General features: G+C 40.6%; 1 protein-coding gene across 3 annotated transcripts in view; it reads right to left on the bottom strand.

Annotated features, from left to right (window-relative positions):
• Positions 1–2940: 2940 nt before the first annotated feature.
• Positions 2941–19815, bottom strand: part of sema6a (sema domain, transmembrane domain (TM), and cytoplasmic domain, (semaphorin) 6A) — a 103412-nt gene continuing 86537 nt past the window's right edge. For 2 of the 3 annotated variants that reach the window (XM_085294881.1, XM_085294882.1), the window contains 2 exons: positions 18176–18355; positions 2941–7294 (listed from right to left, as the gene is read on the bottom strand). In XM_085294881.1, coding sequence (XP_085151007.1) covers positions 6132–7294; positions 18176–18355 — 1343 coding nt within the window. In that variant the 3' untranslated portion in view covers positions 2941–6131. The remainder of the gene's footprint in view (positions 7295–18175; positions 18356–19815) is intronic. The other variant, XM_085294883.1, reaches the window with a different exon arrangement.

Genomic DNA, 19815 nt, shown 5'->3' with positions numbered 1-19815 from the left:
TATATCGCAGAGCTCCATATTTTTCCATGATTCTATAATATATAAAATATACTGCTTGTATGTCCTGCTGATCACAGTGTTAGAATTCCATTATTATGTATTGCTTGCTGTCTTTATCTCTCACCATCAATCTGCCCCTCAACCATACCCCAGTTTTGACTCCTTGAAAGTTAACCTTTGAAGTACACTCTGACTAGCTCTGTGAAAATAGCAGCTCACACTAGTCATCATTAGATACAATTGTGTGCTTGTCATGTTAGAGAAGACTTAGTGGTGAATATCTGAATCTTGATCTCTGAGTAGTGCAACAACACAGGGGTGCCTGAAAGGAAACTTCACAATGCAGCATTGTGAAGGCAGCGACAGGCCTCATTAGCTACACCGCATCCTGGTTATCTGATCTCCATGCAAAGGCTGACTTATACCAATGATTGAGACTCGTGACTCACCTCAAGATCAAAGGCAGAGTGTCAAACTACATGCCAAAGCCACATTTCATGACAAAGCAGTAAGAAAAAAGTGCTAGAGTGCGAAACTGGAGACCCTTATTTGAAATGGGAGCTTTTCTGGTCAGTGTTAGTCAGCAGTGATCATCTGCAGGTAATGAGATTTGTTTTCATGATCTGTGAGTGAGGAATCTAATGAAAGTTATACTGCAGGTATTATAAGGTCAGACTGACTGTCAGTAGGGGAATTTGAGGTGAAGTTTTGAACTGTGGTTTTCTCCTTTGTCTCCTTTTATGTGAAACCTAAGAAGGCTCATCTAATACCTTGATTCATTCTCATGCACCGAAAAACAATAATCTCTTACACAAATCACCCACCTGATACTACTGAGTGATGGCTTGAATTAAGCATGCCCTTAAACATTATTTAACTCAATAAAGAGAACCTTCAGGGAACCAGAGAGACAGTGTGAAAAATCATGACAGCATAAAACATAACACGTGTTAGAATCTTGGGAATCATGTTTGAGTCTTATTTAAAATTGCAAGACAATATAGTTCACAGTGTTCATGTACACTTGATAAATGCAAGTCCATTATTTGACCTCTTTTTATATTGGTTTGAAAAAAAAAAACAGAGTTCTGGGCTAAGAAAATGGACTCTAATGTTAGTTTTTAGTGCTGTTGATAAAACAAGATATGTGCCTGAAAAAAACATAAATTAAAGTCAGTGCATTCAAAAGTACAGCATTACTGAAATCACATTATATTTTTCAGTAACGTGGTAATGTAACTGTACTGAATACTGTAATTACACTGGAGATAGAATTATGTTCTTACTTCAATTATAAAGGTTCTTCAATTATTTGAATGATAGTATGATAGGGAAAAAACCCCAATAAAAACATCAAACATGACTGTTTTTTCCTGCACTACAAACAGCTGATGTTAGTTCATGGTGAAGAAAATGATGATGTCGTCCACAACCTCTGAGGTCTGGAGATGTGGAAATCAAATTTATCGTTATTGTACAAAAGGACAAGAGTGTGATGTAAAATGCAATCGGTGTCCAAAACGGAAACATTCTGCTGACTCGAACTTGACTCTTTGTAAAGATAAACTTTTCCTTGTGTTGTTGACTTTTGTGTTCAACCTTAAGCACTAGAAGCAAAAAATAAAACACTAGAACAAAAATCTTGAATGTTCTTTGTTATGATGAAGATTTGTGTCATTATTTATGTCGTAACTTACGAAGTAGCTAGAAACCCCTGTTAAGCCTGCAACCCTCTTCTACGCCAGTCAGAGTCGTTGCTGCGTTGACCTCACGTTCAGTTACATTTCTCGAGAAGTGCACGTCAGGTTGTGCTGAGGGTTACAGCGTAGGGTTAAGAAGGATTTCTGCATATGTTGTAAGTTACAGATAGACTTCCCACTGAAGCATTAGGCATTAGCTTGATATTATTAACTAATAATTATGTAACAATGCATTATAGGTCATGTTACAGAGCAATATATGAAATTAATGTAACAAGTAGTGTAACAAATTATTTTCTTCATTGAGTCATTAGGTTATATACCACATTGTTTTAAAGAGATGTAATAAGTAATGTGTAATATATTACTTTTATTTTAGTAGTAACTCCAAGACATTGTAGTACTCTGTGGGCTGATGGGATACTGTGAATGGATTTGGGGGATCACTCTCTGTGGGTTAATCTCTAGTGTCCACCTGCCTCCCATAGTCATTTGATAACAATATTGATTACTGTCATTTTGAGAAGTTAACAGGTAATGCTTTTATCTGCGTTTCCAAAGTCGAGCCATCTGACTCTGCCCTCGAGAAGGGATTGAATTGATTTCACTTAAAAGTCCATGTACACAAAACTTGCAAGGTTTTTGAATGGAAGTGAAAGAAATCTCTCTATTTCATTTGCCTTCAGAACATCTGTGAAGAATTCTGTTGATTGCCTGTATGGCATCAAATGGATTACACCAAAAGTATAATGGGCCGAGCTCCTTCTAGGTTAAAAGGTCATTTGGAGTGCTCAGAGTACCAACCTGCATACAGAAATCTGCTTTCAGTCCATCAAGCTGCCTGCTTCATTTAACCAACACGATCAACCATAGAAATGGAGTACAGGCTTCTTCCCTCTGCTCATAACCTTTCTCTTTTTTCACTTATCTATAATGAAGTTGAGAACTACTTAAATTTAAGTTTCCTTTTATCAGCTCACGCTTGCTTTGTAGGAAATGTTTGTCAGATCTCAAGGGGTTGGTGGTGGTATTACAAGCAAAAGTAGAATAGTGTACTTCAGGTCATAAAAGTACAATATTTTCTTAAAAGGGATCTTCTATCAAAAGAACGTTTAAATCCTGGGCAAAACCAAGGCTTGGTTTTCCCCAGACAGTGTTGCACAAAATCCAGCAACTAAAGATGTTCCCAGAATAAAGATAACCTCAGGCTAGGAAACAAGTGGAAAGAGTCAAGGACATATCACAGTCTTCATGACAAGAATTTTATTTTCTTTTTTTTTTTTTTTATTACATTTTGCATTAAATTAAAGAGTTCTTTTTTTTCTTTACAACATACATTAAGCTGTGAATCAGATGTTAAGGAAGTGGAGAGAGTAGGGCAAAAAACTTTGTGACGTCACGATATCTTACAAGCTTACAAAGTTCAAAAGTTTGAGAAGTTGAGAAGAGAGTAGATTTGCATCTAACAGCAGTGTATTATAACAAGGGTGAAAGACAAAAAGGCACACACCAAAGAACCTCACTGTCCACAGCAGCCTTCAGCCTTTAAAACGCTCAACTTTTCTCTAATATCAAAACACTTGATGTTGCTGAATCATAAATGCACCCACAGCCAAAAGCACTTGTCTACACAGGATGTGGACATTTAACCTTCAAACCTAGACAGGTTCTCTTGTTCACATTCAGTGTGGACATGACAATTCATCCAGGTGGGAGACAACGCAACTGAGCATTTCAAAACCAGAAATACTCAGCTGAGGATAAGCCTTACTCCAGGCGTGGGAATGTTGCTGGTTCATGCACTCAGTGCACCGGAGGGTGTAAGTAAGGTGTTCAGACACTAATTTAAAGCAAAGTAGTTTTATGAAAGTCTGGAGTGAACACACGTCTATGCTTATCTGAACTTTGAAGGTCCTCGCTTCAAGTTAATCGATGCTATAACTGTTGCAGCTTTATCCCGGACCATGTTTTAGATGGGACGCGTTCCTCTCGGTTCATATTTTGAACTAATCCATTGCCCATGACCTCGTCATGTGCAACCATTCCCTTCGAGCATCTATGTACACATTATTCGAGCTGTGGACTGAGACACTCTTGGCTTTCCTCCAGAAAGAATATTGATATCGAGAAAACTTTAACCTATCTACACATACAACACTAAGGGAGTGCTCCAATGACTTAAGTGTTTCAGTGTGGGGTGATCCATAAAAACCCTCAAGTAAAAAGGAAGTGAAATCATCTGATTAGTTAAACTCTCAGCCATTCATAAGGCTTTGATAATGAGAGTTAGTGAGGCAAAATAAAATAAAAAATCTCTAAACTTCCCAAACTGTGTTCGCTTACAAAAAGGGGGTTAAATAATGTACAGTTTTTAATAGTGTTGTTTCAAAATGTCATCTTTTTTTTTCTTTTCCACAGGAACCAGCCTGTTTATGCAACCGTCTAACAAGTGAACGTTTCAATGCGCGCAAGAAGCCTCGACTCGTGTTAGTACGCTGGGTGTTCACGTGTATCTCGTACTGTACGCTTGCTATGGTGCTATCGCAGTGCACCAAGGGAAGATACACCTACGTTGGCCTCCTTAAGCAACAAATGTTAATTGTTCCGTTAACCAATTAACCATCACTCCAAACGAACACCAAAAACAAGTAAAAACAAATACCAGGACTTTGTATAAAACAGGAAATGAAAAACACTCACAAAGTCTTTATCGACACTGCCAGCACAACATAAAGGGTCGTTTTAAGCGCATTAATGGCACAATCAGAAATGAATCACAAAGATGAGTGTGTGTATGTGTGCATGTGTTTATGTGTGTGTGCCAGAGAGAGAGAGAGAGCGAGAGTGTGTGAATGAAGAAAGGAATTGCTCCTTCCTCTCTTCCCTCTGGTCTGTAAGTGTGTTTTGTCTAGGGACCAGAATTACAACAATAACACCTACATTCTTTAATTGCATTTTTATCAAACAAGGGAAATATCATGACATAAGAAAAAAAAAGAAAATAAAAAAATACAACAAGGAGACAGAGTTAACAGCTATTAAAGAAAACATTGTCACTACTTCAGGGTGTAAGGCACAAATTTACATGTGGAAAAAGAAGCAGGCAAGACAGATGTTCCTATAATTTCCTTTTTTTCGCCCGCTCTTCCGCGTGACGCCGCTAGAAAAGACGATACGTTCCAAGATGGAGGCACCGCTCGTTTGCTTGCAGCCTCACTTACAGCTTCCTTTTGTATGCAGATCCCCCCGTGCGGTTGCTGCAGCTGCTTCTCTTATATTTGCAACATGCAACAGTGAGCTGTGATGGCACCAGTAAGCCAGCAACCAATCAGGACAAATGTTTGGGACTCACACAAAACCACAGTGCTGATTGCAGGAGTGAAAGGGTGAGGTTCAGGATTTCTTTTCTTTTTTTAAATGATTGGTCTAAAACAAAGGAGATTCTGGTCCGTAAAAGTAAAAGTCCTGGTCTGGCACAGTTTAAATAAATATCTCCTCGTCGTCACAGAGGTCACGTATATTCTCAAGCTGCAGGTCCCACTGAGCACACAGTAAGACCTAGTTGAACTTTAGTCATTAAGAAAGTTCTACTGGCTCCAGTTTAATGACTTTAAATATTTTCTTCCTCACTCTTGATTAATTAATATTAAAAGATCTCTTCTTTGTCCTCTTTCTCTCCAAGCCTAGAAAGTCAGTCTGTTTGTTTTTCAAAAGCACTTAATAAAAATAAATACAACAAGCTATTAGTATTAACAGTCATGTGTTATTCAGTCACCAGTACAGTAGAAGATTCTTCTGGCCCAGGCTTTCAGTCATGCCCAGGCAGGACTTGATTGCTGTAACACTGAGAGGCTTTTCACAGTTTCCGCCAGAACTCAGGCAGCTGTCTGTCCTTTCAGTCCGAACTCGTTCTCTCTGAGTGCTTGTTTGCTCAGATCCTCCTGTCCTCAAGGTATTGTACAACAATTATTCTCCAACCCCCTTGTGACGTCTTCGTATGTGCTTTTACCAGCATGACGAAGTATCGAATCAAGTCTCAGTAAACAAAGACACCACAAACAAGAGAGCCACTGTCTTGAATGCTACAGGGTGCCAATGGATGAAATATTCAGGACAAGCATCATCTTCTTTTTCAGTAGCACATGTTCCCATGTGTGTTTACAGAGGAGCTGTGTGCCAGCCAGAGCATGAGCTCGATGACTGCCACAACCGACAACAACCATGGTATAATATTTACATATTTATATAAAAAGAAAGTGTTTTCTTTAAGAAAAAAAACTGTGTTGCATTTCCACTGTACTGTACACCAAAAAACAAACAAAAACACAAAAAGGAGATGCAAGTTGTACAGTATTCCCTGTTTTTTCTCTCTGCCAGAAAACGCCTTTCACTACTGTCTGTTCACATTGGACCGACAGGCTAACAACCCAACTATGTGCCAGAGTCACTGGACTTGACTTTTGTGGAGAGCGAGACTACAGAGGGTTTGGGGGGGACATCAGGCTTGAGATATTTGACGCCCGTTCGAGGCAGTGATCCGTAGGAGCTCATTCCAGGCTGCCTTGACAGAGATATGCCCTGTGCTGTCATTTGTATGGAGTCCACCCTCTGAGGTGCAGGTGGTGGAGTCTCAACACGGTTGAAGCTGTGATGTCTCGCCAAATGGGAGGAGTTAGAGGAGTTGGTGTTGTGTTTCTTGAGGGCGGAGGATCCACAAGCACCAGATGCTGATCCTTTCCGAAGCCCGTAGACTGACGAGTGGACCTCCAGGCGTTTGCCCATCTGTGGGACAGCAGGTGGGATGGTGAGAGAGGCCTCCCGCTGGGGCACACGAGGTGGCAGCACCACATCTGGATCAGCCATGTTGAGGTTGTGGCACGGGCTCTTGCTTGTCTTGTACTCCAGGGTGGCCCCCTGGTCATCCAGTACACCGTGGCCCATGCTCATATCACTGTGATGGGGCTGCTCCACATACTCATGTTGGTAGGACTGCTGGTGCTGTTGCAGATGAGGCTGAAGCTGGTGCTGATGCTGCTGCAAAGGTAGGACTACAACGCTAGGGATGTGCCCCGGTGAGGCCCTCAGCGGCAGGTCGGTAGAGATAACAGGCGACCCCATTGGTGGCATGTCCTTGGTGCACGCGTTGATGAGGTTCTGGTTTCTCTCCCACTCACGGCTTCCCCGGCTGGGCTTACGACGCGGCTGCATGGGGGTGGATTCAGGCGTTGGCAGAGCCGCAAGGTCCAGGTGGTGTTGGTCTGCTTTTATGAGCATCTTCCCATTTGGCGTCAGTCTTCCATTGTGCATCAAAGGTGTGAGAATTGCCTCGGGGCGACCTTCTTTGGCCTGCGTCTCAAACAGACCCGTCAGCTTGGTTACGCTGTTCATGGATCCCCGGCGGGAGTGGAGGTGGTGGGTGTCCTTTTCTTTACGGCCCGTCAGGTCCATGTCTCGACGACGATGGTCACAGACGCAGTAGACAATGATGCCAGAAAAGATGGCGCCCATGGCAAATGCTAGGATAACGGCGATGGCCAAGAGGGTTACAGGAACCAGCTGGTCACGACCCTTCTGGTAGCTCTCACGGATCACGCCTGCAGAGAGACACAGAGATGACATTCAGACAGGCAGACTAAAAAGAGATGCTTTGAAGCCAATTGTTTCAAAGAAAATAAAAGAGATGCTGGAAAAGATTCTTCTTAAAAGATGAAGCAAAACATAAAAAAACAGTTACAATAATTAAGATATCTTCTGGGCAAAAAGATTAACGGTTTAAATAATTTCACGAAAAACATGCAAATGCAGAAGGATTTATTCCATCATAGGAAACATCTATTCAAAATTGTAGCTTCAAGTATCAAGATTCAGTGTTTCCCCCAAAATCCAATCTCAGAGTGAAAATGTGTTTTGGAGGGGTGATTATGATTCACATTTTAAATCCCAGATAAAACCTTCTGCTGAAATGAAAAAAGATATGAGCTCCGATAAAGGAACCTGAAATACCCGAGCCCTTTCTTCTCATAGATGCAAATGGAAGACTTTTCATAAAGCTTGGATCCAATCTCATGAATCACAGCGAATACATTAAAAAGCCTCTGATTAGGCGCTAAATCCAATGAGCTGTGTCATCAGTGTCTTATGAAAGCGCCACTTTCAAAGACTGGCAAAAACACACTGTGATAACGCCAAATAAAAGATAATTCAATAAAGGATGCTATGGAGCATTTTAGCGGTGGGTGAGCGGGAGCGGCAGGTTGTATTTAATAAAACAGGGTCAACAACAGACTGCACGCACGCACACACGAGTGTGGACACATGCACCTCCCACACATGCATGCTCAAAGATGATAGCCTGCAGCCTGTGGATGAACGCAGACATCTAATGCAGCACACTATTCTTTGGGTTAAACACACCGGTCCACAGCCGAGAGATTTATAATGCCTTCACACATGACCTATGGCCCGTACAGGTCAGTTACCACAGATAGAGGATTAGGCAGGTGGGCTCTATCGTGTAAAGGGGCTACAGCAGGGGCATCGCTCGTCTCCGCAACGTGACTCAGTTTCACATGTGTAAGGCATGTATAGATTCCTCAACACTGAGGAATCTTTACCCCAAAATGCTGGAAAAAAAATCCAAAACAAGCTGGAATGTATGTGAAGTAATTTAAGATGATATCTGTGAGTCTTTCCTGTACAGAGGAGGTTTGTTTACAATGAATCGGTGTTCTAAAATAAGCAGTAGGTGGGTGATATGATTTGTACAACAGCTTTTACAAATCAGACATTTTCATTTAGTACTAATCCAGCTACAGGTGGAAAAATTGGATGAAAATGTGTTTTTTGTTCCTTTTGTTTCACTTCTTTGAGATTGCTCTTACTGAAGTGCATTAATAAAATATTTCTGCTGCCAACTTCAGACTCTGTCTTGTTAATCTTTTTTTTCTGATATTTTGAAATTCAGTTTTTGCTGACTGCCTCAGGTATTATTGCAGATAATGAAATATACAGTGGCTGCATGAATATAAACATTTGCTCACAGGCAAGCTGAACAACAGTTGTCAACAAGCAACAAGTAATTTCGTCCTTTTACAGTTTGCAGTCTTCACGCGACACTTTCTTCGTCTTCCTTGCAAATTTTTCAATTTGCCCTGTAATTTTTCAAAAGCAGTTTCCACAGAACAAACATTAGTTCCAATAATTCTCCGAAATCCTGAAGGAGCTGGTTAATCATGTTTGGCTTTTCAGCTCAGCGGTGTCACTGAGGATGTACTTGGAGAGTATCTTCTTTCTGCATTTCCTCAGTGAGACATAACACAGACACAGAGAAAGCATGGTAATCTTTTCTCATGGATCTGAAATCCACACTGTCTTAAACTAACATCCATAATCTCACTCGCTGCAGTCATACTTCATTAGCCCAACAACATGAGTTAAAGCCCCTTTTTCCTAGCCGGAGTTAAGCACTCTTTAGTCTCTGTCTGGACTTTGAAGCTCAACCTGGATAAGAAAGGACACTTACATTTACCCAGATCATTCCTCATTTATTGTAAAAACAAAACTTCACTTTTCTCCTTAATAGAGTGCTGACAACATGCAGCACAGCCATAACTCACTAAAAGTTAAACAAAAGGTTTAAAAAAAAAAGCATCTTTCCCGGCCAAAACCTTTCCTTATCGAGGACACGCTCAGCCGTGTGGATAGTGTGAGAAGTGATGAGCGTTATCTGCAGCGCAGCATCCACGTTTGACGAGTGTTACACTGCGAACTTGCGTGATCAAATGGCCGGCCTGTCTGATGAAACATCTGCTTCCCATCTCATCCTGTAACATCTGAGAACGAGAGAGATACTTTTCTGCGCTGCTATCTTTAACTTTGACTTTCCACTGTCCTCACTTAGATCTTTCATTCACACTTTCTGCCACTTCTCTCCTTTGCAGAAACAATGAATCACTTTTTTGACTTTCTTTTTCTTTCACACCGTTCAGCCTCCATATGGTAAGTGTTCAATTCAGTGGAGACCGGGAAGGCTGTAATTACAACCTTGTGATCTTTCTAAGTTATCACCCTTTAGCAGAAACAACAGCGGCGGTGGGGGCTGGCTGCTCTTTGAGAGTTGCTGGGTTAAATATTTCAGCGCACACGGAAGGGATGTAAAAGGAATTCAGTTTCACTTGAGATCAGGAGACCTGGAAATCTCCAAAGAACAGTTATGTAGGAAAATAAAAGTGCAAGCATAAACAAATACATTGGCAAATCTCTCGTTTTTCCATAATCCTTGTTAAAAGTAAATACTTTCATATGTCTCTGTCTGTGGAGCTGACATTGAAGCTGAAAAGAGGAAATCAAAACTGTTATGAATTTTCATGACAGTGAATTTATTACTGCTAAAGGCTAACTTTCTGTGATTGAGCGTTTGGACTTCATATTGAATAACAAAGCCGGAGGGCGGCAGAGCCAAGTGGTTGTCCATTCTGGTGAAGAAGGTGAACTGTGGAGCTGGATCTTTGACTTCTCTTGTGGGTGTGTGAGCTAAAGTTAAAACCCTATTTAACCTGCCCTGTAAGGCTCCTTTTTTTTTTTCTTTTGAAGCTTTTATTCTTTTTCTCCTCTCCTTCCTCCATCACTCACTTCTCCTGCACACGCAGACATTTCCAGAAGGTACTTAGCCCAAGGCCTCGGGTAAAACACAAAGAAAAAAAAAAAAGCTAAACTTTGAAGACTTCCATCTTTCAAGTGAGGAATTGTTTCTCATCTTAACATCAAAGAGGATGAAAGTTGCCACAGAGGACACCAAGGCCGTCTCAGTTGAATCACAGGACCTCAGGGTTTTGAATCAAGATGGCTATGCCGCTCATTTCTGATCATTTGCGATCTTTGTAAACTTTCTAAAACTTCCACTACTTGACCTTGAAAAGTATCAAAGTGTTGCTAAAACTCACAGATTTTCCGCTTTAGTCTCATCTTGTTGAGGTTCTGACTATACAGTGACTTATAATCTTCTGGTTTCGCTCTTGCCTCGCCCCCAGAATGCATCATAAGGCATCCTGCAGTTCAACACTTCTCTCAGCGGATGAATTGATTTGAATTTCACACCGCCTCGAGCCTCAACATTCAGATATTAAACACATATCTCAGATACTCAGATATGTCTTGCTGTCAAAACAGGCCGGGTCGGCAACACTTACTTATAAATCAGAAACATTGTAATCTATTGTGACTGGAACTTGTGAATGCTCTATCTGTCTGACACACACAGATGCTCTTCCACTCTTTTAATCTTTTGAGACGCACCAACTGACTTAAGCCCACAGAGCTTGTCTTTGTGTTGTTGCAAAGAAAACTTCAAAGGTAGTTAAAAATCACAGAGGGGTTACAGAGAGGGCACTAACCTCTGACTGCGAGCGACTGCATAAAGACATTGTCTGCAAAATGATAAAAATCTTAATTGGACTTAACTGCTACTTACTATGCTTCACTCGCTGAAAGATGAAACAGTGGACCTTACCGACTACAGACAGAAGGAAGGATGAAAAAGCAGATAATGTTAAGTGGTGTGCATTTATTTACTCTGACGCGGGAGCTCGAAAAACGCCCTATTTTTTCATTAGGAACCAGTTTGTTGTCATCTTTTAAAAAGGACACTGGTATTTGAATGGTGACAACAATTCATTAACTTCTATTTCAATTCCCTGTTAGCAAATTATCCCATTAAGTCTTGTGTATGTTTGGGTTAAGAGCCACTTGCATTAATGGTGTTATTCAATATTAAAGCATTCATCAGACAATCCTGAGTCGGAGCAATGCATACTGATGAGCGAGTTAAGATATAATTAAACCCCTAATTATGTTATTCAGCACCTGAGGTATTAACATTGATGTACTAACCTATCCAACTCCCTGCATACAAACTGTAATATTTAATAGTCACAAGATATCAGCATAAATTAAACATCCCATTTTTCATCAGCTATTTGATGCCTCGACTTGACAGCGCTCCCGTTCGGATTACTGGGTGATAGATTTTTACATGCTGATATACTGAACGCAAAAAGGTCCCTCACATTAGAGTGCAACTGTTAAAACAGCTTGTCACTATTTAAACAGTGTAGACTTTTAAATTATGTGTGCATTCGTGTCTATAATCTTGAGTTCTTTCAATTAATATTCAATCTCGATGAGTCACCGTAATACAGCCGGTGACCCACCGAAGTGTATTTCACCATGTGGGCTGCAGAAAATGACTTCTGTGTATCACTGGAGTGCTATGTGTGTGCTAATACGCATTGCATTTCATTGAATCCATAAAGGCAGCCATTGGTAATTGTTTAGAAATGTTTTAGTGCTCAACAAGAGAACAAAGCCTCGGCTTGTATCTACTTGATGAGGGCTCACTCATGGACAACGTGAACATAACTGTTTAAATCCAGTTCAAAGTATAATAATGACAGCTGAATGTGGGTTAGACAAGCTTCAAGAGCACAAAGGGATGAGCCGCAGTGATATGAGATTCAGTCTCACATGGGCGAGAGACAAAGCAAAGCTCTTGTACGAACCGTCAACGGTTAGGGGGACTTATTAAAAAGCGTAACCAAAACATAAAAGTGGAAAAGTAAGCAGCGAATGTGTGTTTTAAACAAAAGCAGTTTGAGAGAACAATAAGCTAATCAGTGGAGGAAATTATGGCTTATGGCTTGACGTCAGTCCGGGAAGTGCGTAATGCTGGGAACACATCCAGTTCGCTGTTTCTATTATGATTCACAATGAGCTGTGAATAATTCATCTGCTTCACAAAGATCCAGCCCAATCTTTGACCAGTAAGAAACACTGAACCGAAATCCACTACTTAATTGCGAAGGTGTTGGAATGACAGGAACATGGGTTGTGGGAACATTTAATTAAATTTTTTTTAGTCTTTGCCACACACAGAGACATTCAGCCTGCCCTAAAGGGCCACTCCATAAACTTTTAACTTAAATCCTATCATCCTACTTTACAGGATTAACCTTAATCCTATCATTCAACTGCAAGGACATATGAAACTACTAACATTAAATTTCCAAATCTGCTAAACCTCATAGGCTCCTTAAAAACTTCAGGAGCCAAGTGCATTATCTGACAGTGAGCAGAGTTTGTGGTAAACTAAGTCTAAGCCTCTGTTACCTCAAAACCTCTTGGCTCACCTACAAAAGAGGGCATTCTGAAACAAGAGCCATACCCATAATAATCACACAACCAAGGAAATAATCTTTTATCTTTTTTTGTTTCTCACAGGTTGCAAAAGAAACGCAGCTACATGGTAAAAGGCAATCATTACTGGTCACATTCGAGATTATGATTATGCCCTCTTCATCTATTTAGCACTAGTTGTTTTTGAATGAATTGTAAAGCTAATATAAAGACAAATCAATGGTTAAAGCCATCCTTATGCATCATTAAAATTAATAAAATGCAGTGAAATACAGTAATGTTTGGAACAATTGTTTGACTGTACACAAACGTGCTATTTTCTCTGTTGCATAATTGAACATTTTTCCTGGTGAAAGTAAAGTTAACATTTAAGATTGACAGGGCATCCCCAGTAACTACGGTGAGATGTTCAGTCAACTGCTTTCCAGCAACTGAGATGAAGTCAAATTCAAGACTTTCTGTCATAGAAAGAATTGTGCTGCAATCCTGTCTGAGCAGGGTCATACTCTCCTTCTATCATAGCAGCCTCACCTTGGCACACAGGTGTCAGAGAGCTGCCTGCAGCTGAAAATAACCCTTGCAGAGCAGCTGTCAGATGACAACAGCTATTAATGTGAAAACCTGACACTGAGGGAAAAGCATACGCTAGAAAAGTACAGTTGTTGTTTTGTAACATTAAAAATTAAAAAAATTAAAAAAAAATTTAATGCTGTACAAGAAACACATTAAATCCAAAAAGAAGTTTTCTTCGTCCTGTTTCCTCTTCTGAATCAGTGTGGTAAACCAATACTTAATGGTACTACACGACAGAGCAAAACATTTCTTCAGATAATTGTGGCATCTAATACTTGCATTTAGTCTCTTAACACTTTTTAATACTTAGTTAGTCTATAGTAAGAATTGCACTTGTTGCCTGGATTATGTGTAATACTCAGGCATTAAAGCTTGTGTAGAAATGTCTATATGCTATACTTTACACTCAAGTCGTAGTTTCTTGAAGGGATAACACATAACTTCAAGCTCCACACATTAGTTAATTGGTAATAAGGAAATAATAATTGCCTTATTAAAATATGAAGAACATCATTAGGAAGTTAGACTACATAACATATTCATAAGTAAGCTTCTTTTGGCTGCCCCCTTATTTGTCTTATGGTTTACACACCATATGCATATGCAGCCATCCTCGGGATTTAGTTTCTACTGGTCTAAAATCTGGGATCTTTTATGTGTTACGTCAATGTGTTAACCAGTACACTATGGAGTCACAGGATTAATAGTTAATAAAAAAACAAAACAAACAAAATAAAAAAGACTGTTAAGAAACATGGATAAGATTTGTTATAAAAAAGCATTATTATTTTGAAAACCTTTTATTGTTATTAATTGTAATTAATAAATCTATTCTGTTGATAATCTGGGTGTTTGATTGTTTGTTTGTTTTACAAAAATAATTATGCTGTAAAAAGCATTTGTAGGTTAATTTAACTGAATTCAGTTTTCTGTCTTGAAGTATGACAAGATATCAGTTTGGCTGAAATTCCCATACCCATGTTTGCAGGAATGCTAATGTAATTATTATTTTAATAAAGACCTTCAACATGATTAATCACTACCAGACTCTTGTTGTGGCCCAGCTAGACTTTAACATGAAACCAGTGTTCAAGTCTAAATGCAACCCAACTGAATTAACCATAAAAATATGCAAACTAATGACTGAAAATTAAATATTCAGCAAAAGTGATATTAAACTGTAAAAAGTAATAAGTGCTTGCTGTTCATGTTTTGCTTCTCAAAAGCATCAGCACGTACTGTTCAGAACCTGAGTCACAGAAAATGCTACATTACTGCAGACAACATCCTGTATTTTTAGAGCAATTTGTTTCAGTTTCACCAGATGTTCAGTTTGATTCTTTTTTTCACATTCAGCTCTTTTAGCGTTAGCTAACTAAGCATAAAATATAGACTGAAAGGGATAGAGAGAAACAATATTGTTCACTTTGTTTAACTACAATATATTATTTCCTCTCTGATTCACCTGTCCTGCATCTTTTCTGTTCAGATCTTTCAGCTAGTTCATTCACCTGCTGTCTGTTTACCGCTTTGTTCAATGTTACATTATTGCCCTGTTCTGTCTAATAAATCTTTATCATGTGTACCTCAGTCCCTTCATTTCCCAAGTCTCCGTCCCCTCTTGTCTCGCTCCATCCCCCTTTCCTTCCACCTCTCCACTTTCCTTTTCCCTTGGATAGCTGCTGTAATGAACCCATAAATTGGAGCAACACAGCGGTGGCTACAGGTCGGGTTTAAAGGGGGAGGGGTGGATGTAAGTAGGGAATGAGGTGGGTAGATCTGAGCCTGCCAGAGAAAGGGAGACAGGTAGAAAAAAAAAGGAGAGAGAGCAAAGTGGGGAGCAGAGCAAGGATTCATTCCTGCAGACGGGGGAAGAGATATGACTACAGTTGGAGAAGAGGCAGACTGCAAGGGGAGAAACTGAAGAGGAAGAGATACAGAGATGGTGGAGGAAGAGAGGGTGGGGGGACATTTGAGGAAGGTTTCTCCATAAATTGGTTCAGGAATTAATTTGCGCTAAGGTAAGGTATAGCCTTGGAACATGCCATCCCAGTCAGATGAGAGGTCCTGTGGAAGGGAGACTGATCACAATGGCAGCAGATGGTGGAAAAGGCAGAGCTGGTGGTGGTTTTGGGGTTTGGATGAGCGACGGGAGGACAGACGACGAGTGTATGGTGGAATGACAGAAGTAGAAGAAAATATAACAGATGATGCCCAGACACACAAACAGACCCTGAGCTCAAATGTACTGTGAAACACAAGCAGCCACCTGACTACTGTGATGGCCCCACTGGAATGGCAGATAGTGATGCTGTTGGGTGCTGAATATCATTCGCGTGCAAATACTCATCACTTTGCAGCATTTCTAATTACTCTGGTGGTGCTGGACTAATACATATTGGCAGCACTGTAATATTCATTAGCAGATAAGATTCCACAATGTCTCAACTGCAAATGAAAAAGTTAGGGACGTAATTGTAATTTGTTTTAAATCACAAATAAGCTCGCAAAAGACTTTGGATATGAGCTAATACATTTTCACTCAAGCATAAACTTGAGATTGATCGGTTAAATGTTTATCCCCGATTTCTTCTGCAAAATAGGCTGCGTGGATGTGTTGCTTTGCAATTAAAATGCCGATAAAATGACTTCTTTGCTTTCTTTTTCTAATATAGCTTATTCATGTTTGGGTTTTCACTCTCATACATGCAGTTTGCTAAGTTTTCACAGTACAGTTGACACCTGAAGCCAATCATACTGAGGGAGACAGGAAGGAACAGGAGGAAGGATGGGTGGAGCGGGAAATGAGTACTCTTGATTGTGGTGCTCAATTTGCCATGCTGAAAGCATTAAGCTGTATGGAGGCAAAACTGTGCTTAATACCATCAAAGCAATCAACACAGGAAGAAAGGCAAATATATAAATAGCAAAAAAAGACGTAGTGTGAGATCAAGCCATGCAAAATATTAAGAACTGCTCGCAAGAAACCACGCAAATCAGTAAAATAAGAAAGAAAATATCATCAGAGCCGACTTTCATAACGAAGGGAAAAGAAAAGACTGTAGAGCTAAAATTGCACAGATAAATAGTGACACAAGCTGCAAAAGTGTCTCATAAAATGATAATAATAAGAATAATAATAAAAATGACCATACAGAAAGAAAAAAACAACAACAGCAGGAAGCATTGTATTGAAATATGAAGTCGTCTTGCAGTTACCTGAGCACGGAGTTACCCACAAATCTCCCGAAATCAGAATGTTATTCTTGGAAAAAGCTATTACCGTAAGACAGCTTTGGCTCTCGTTACGTTTGATTCTCAGCATTTCTTGCCATTCCTCGTCGGGTTACACCTGCTCAGGCAAAGGCAACAAGGGGAGCGACAGCATGTTGTGATGCTGGTTGTAGGCATGCTGTCTGAAGTCTCTGCCACCATTGTGCTTGGATCTACCAAGTGGTGCTTAACTGCTTCCAGCTGACGTGCTTCAATCACTGCTGTGCCTCCTCACTTTATCCCATAGACAAGAGACATTTAAAATGTGCACTAGTGACTTTAGCTAGCCCCAGTTTATGGTTCTCTTGTGAAGACACTGCATTTGAGTCATACCGTCATGTATTTTTAAACTCTTTTGAAATGTATTTATTCAGCGCAGGTAAAATCAACCCGTCAATCTCACTTGTCAACACTTCAGCATCTTCAAAGTCTCTTCCAAGCCTGTGAATGAGAAAGTATTCTGTATGTTCTTTCTTAGGTTGAAACTGCATTTATGCCCTGGGTAACTGAAAGAGGCATGCATGTTTTTTTTAAACACTGACTTCAGTAAGGAGACATTTTAGACTCAGCTCGTTAGCTGATCTTTCTGTCTTTCTTTACATTTAGTATGTTTGTAGAGAGTATGCTACTGCATCTTTCAGGCCACAGTCAGAATGAAAATATTAATGTCATTTCAATTAATGTTTCGGGGTAATGCCTGTGTTAGCATGGACCGCACAAACTAGCAGAAACATGTTGCATGTTGCTGTAATGGCTTCTAAGCTTTGTCTGTGACAGTAAAGAGCAGGCTGGATTGGCAGCACCGCAGTGACCTTTTTTTCTTTCCATCTACGATGTGGGTTGTCCCTCTCGTCTCCTCCCCTTCCTCCCTTTTCACTCTGACTCATTTATCCAGTGAGCCGTCCTTGAGGCGGTACAGCATTAGGCAGGTTGTTAACACAGGAGAAAAGGGCGTTCAATGTCATGTCACCGTGTCGCAAAGCATGACAGAGCTGGGGACTGGGCCATCTTCCCGAGGAAATAAATACATCGCCATCTTCCTTTTCAGAGTGTAATGGTCTGGATATTACATCTCCTGTGGGGCATTACAATCCACGGACAATAAATCCATCCTACAGAGTGGTGTGTGCATGAAGGTTGGTGTGTACATAGCCTATATGCTACCTTATGACCACCGAATGTCTATGTGCATGTACCTACAAATGTAAATGTGTGCGCATATGTTTCAGTGGGGGGTTTATGTGCACAGTGTGAAGCGATTTGTCCCCTAGAGAGAAAGCGATCCGCCATCTCTACACTTCGTCAGCTGGAAGCAGCTAGGCGGCCGTAAATCTCAATTACGCAAACCCTTCCCTTCCCCTTTATCCCTCCCTTCCCTCTCCCTTGCCACAGGTGACAATGGACCAAACTGACTGCTATTGTGATGTTCCAAGGCTTACCATTGGCTTCTGGCTGAGTCTGAGAGGGTACGGCCATGTAGGGGTCCTCCCCTTTGTCTGAACTCATGGGGGGGTCCTTCCGCTCCACCATGCGGCCCCGGCCCAGGGGGCCATCCGCGGCCTCAGGCAGGGCCGAGGTGGGAAGGGAGAGGGTGTGGTGGTGACGGTGGTGATGGTGGCCTGTCGGACACAACACAGGTTAACTGACTCTCGTGGCAGTCAGGGAACAGATTCAGTGCATGAAAGCACAGCAGGGGTGCTTACACACACACACACACACACACACACACACTAACACACACTTGCTGGGCTGTGTAAGGCAACAAAGTGTGACCCTAGGCAACTCATTAGTGAATGTGTGTGTGTTTCTATTCGTTTGTCATTCTCAGAGTCTCTATATCTTTATCATTCTCCCACCTCCTGTTCTGACTGACACTGTTGGGCCCGTCACAGTTGAAAAGAGTACAATTGTATTTCTCTACAATCACCGTAGGGTGCCTGCCTTTGATATGAAGGACAAGAGACAAAATTTCTTTTCCATCGCTCCTGTCAAGAAGTCTGCCTGTAACTTTTCTCCAGCTAAAGTCGTTCTAACTCTGCTCATGTTCATCCTGCTCCTTTTCTCAAGCTAACTTTAAATCTGGCTTTCCAATCATCTCTGCAGCAATGTTTAATTCATTTCGATGTGCACCGATGTCTTCTCCAACTCAAAATTGCAGTCTGTATTAAACAGAAGCCGAAAGAAAATTAATATTCATTCTGCAACCATTTTTTAAATCATTTTCAAGCCAAAATCCTAAATATTTTGCAGCTCTAGTTCCAGACCGTTAAGATTCACTGCTTTTAGTTACTGAATGTAATAGTGTGCAAAAGAAAAACATGCAATTTAATAATTAGGGTTTTTTCAGACAATACGTTAAGTAACTGCACAGAATGCAAATTATTTTCATCTTGTCTTCACTGCTTAGATAGGATATAATATCGTTATGACATAGTGTTTACATACTTCAATACACTTAACTGAAAAAGTGTGGCATGCATAAAAATGTCAAACTCTTTGGCAGGTGTTTTATCAGTTTCTGAAACAAACACATGTCTATCCTCTGCGCGGTGGAGAAGCTGCTGTTTTTGCATTGCTCTTAATTCTTTAATTATCTTTGAGTTTGTATTAAAACCAAACCATCTGCAGACGAGAAGTTTGGCTTGGAAAGCTGCCATCTTTGGAAACCAATGTTGCGTATGTCCCCGTGCATCTGAGTCAACACAGAGGGCACGCTCAGAATAAAATGCAGTCTGAAAGTATCTGATAAACTGTTTACCTGGTACAGTTTTCCTACTGATCAGATGCTTCTTATACCCCTCGGAAACTCATTGAATCCCACCGTTTATTTTAACTGAGGTGATTTTTGTGGAGCACTTTTATTCTATTTGGGCTTTTAAACTGATTATAAGCAGAATATCAGGCTCCATGTAAATGTACCCATTAACACTGAACAAAATACACCAGCTGTATCTCAGAGGAAATAAATGCAGTGCTACTGCAACACAGTACTCTTTCGTTTGTGGAGGATGGATCATACCCCCCTCTTCTGTGTCCAGCTTTGCATATAACTCATACAGTCTGTGCTTGCCTGTCTCTG

The sequence above is a fragment of the Mchenga conophoros genome, linkage group LG12 (genome assembly GCF_057382185.1).
Source record: "Mchenga conophoros isolate Kocher_MC1m ecotype Shallow Benthic linkage group LG12, M_conophoros_male_GT1.1, whole genome shotgun sequence".
NCBI lineage: Eukaryota > Metazoa > Chordata > Actinopteri > Cichliformes > Cichlidae > Mchenga > Mchenga conophoros.
The sequence above is the reverse complement of the archived record's forward strand: the minus strand, read 5'-3'. Positions and strand labels throughout refer to the sequence as shown.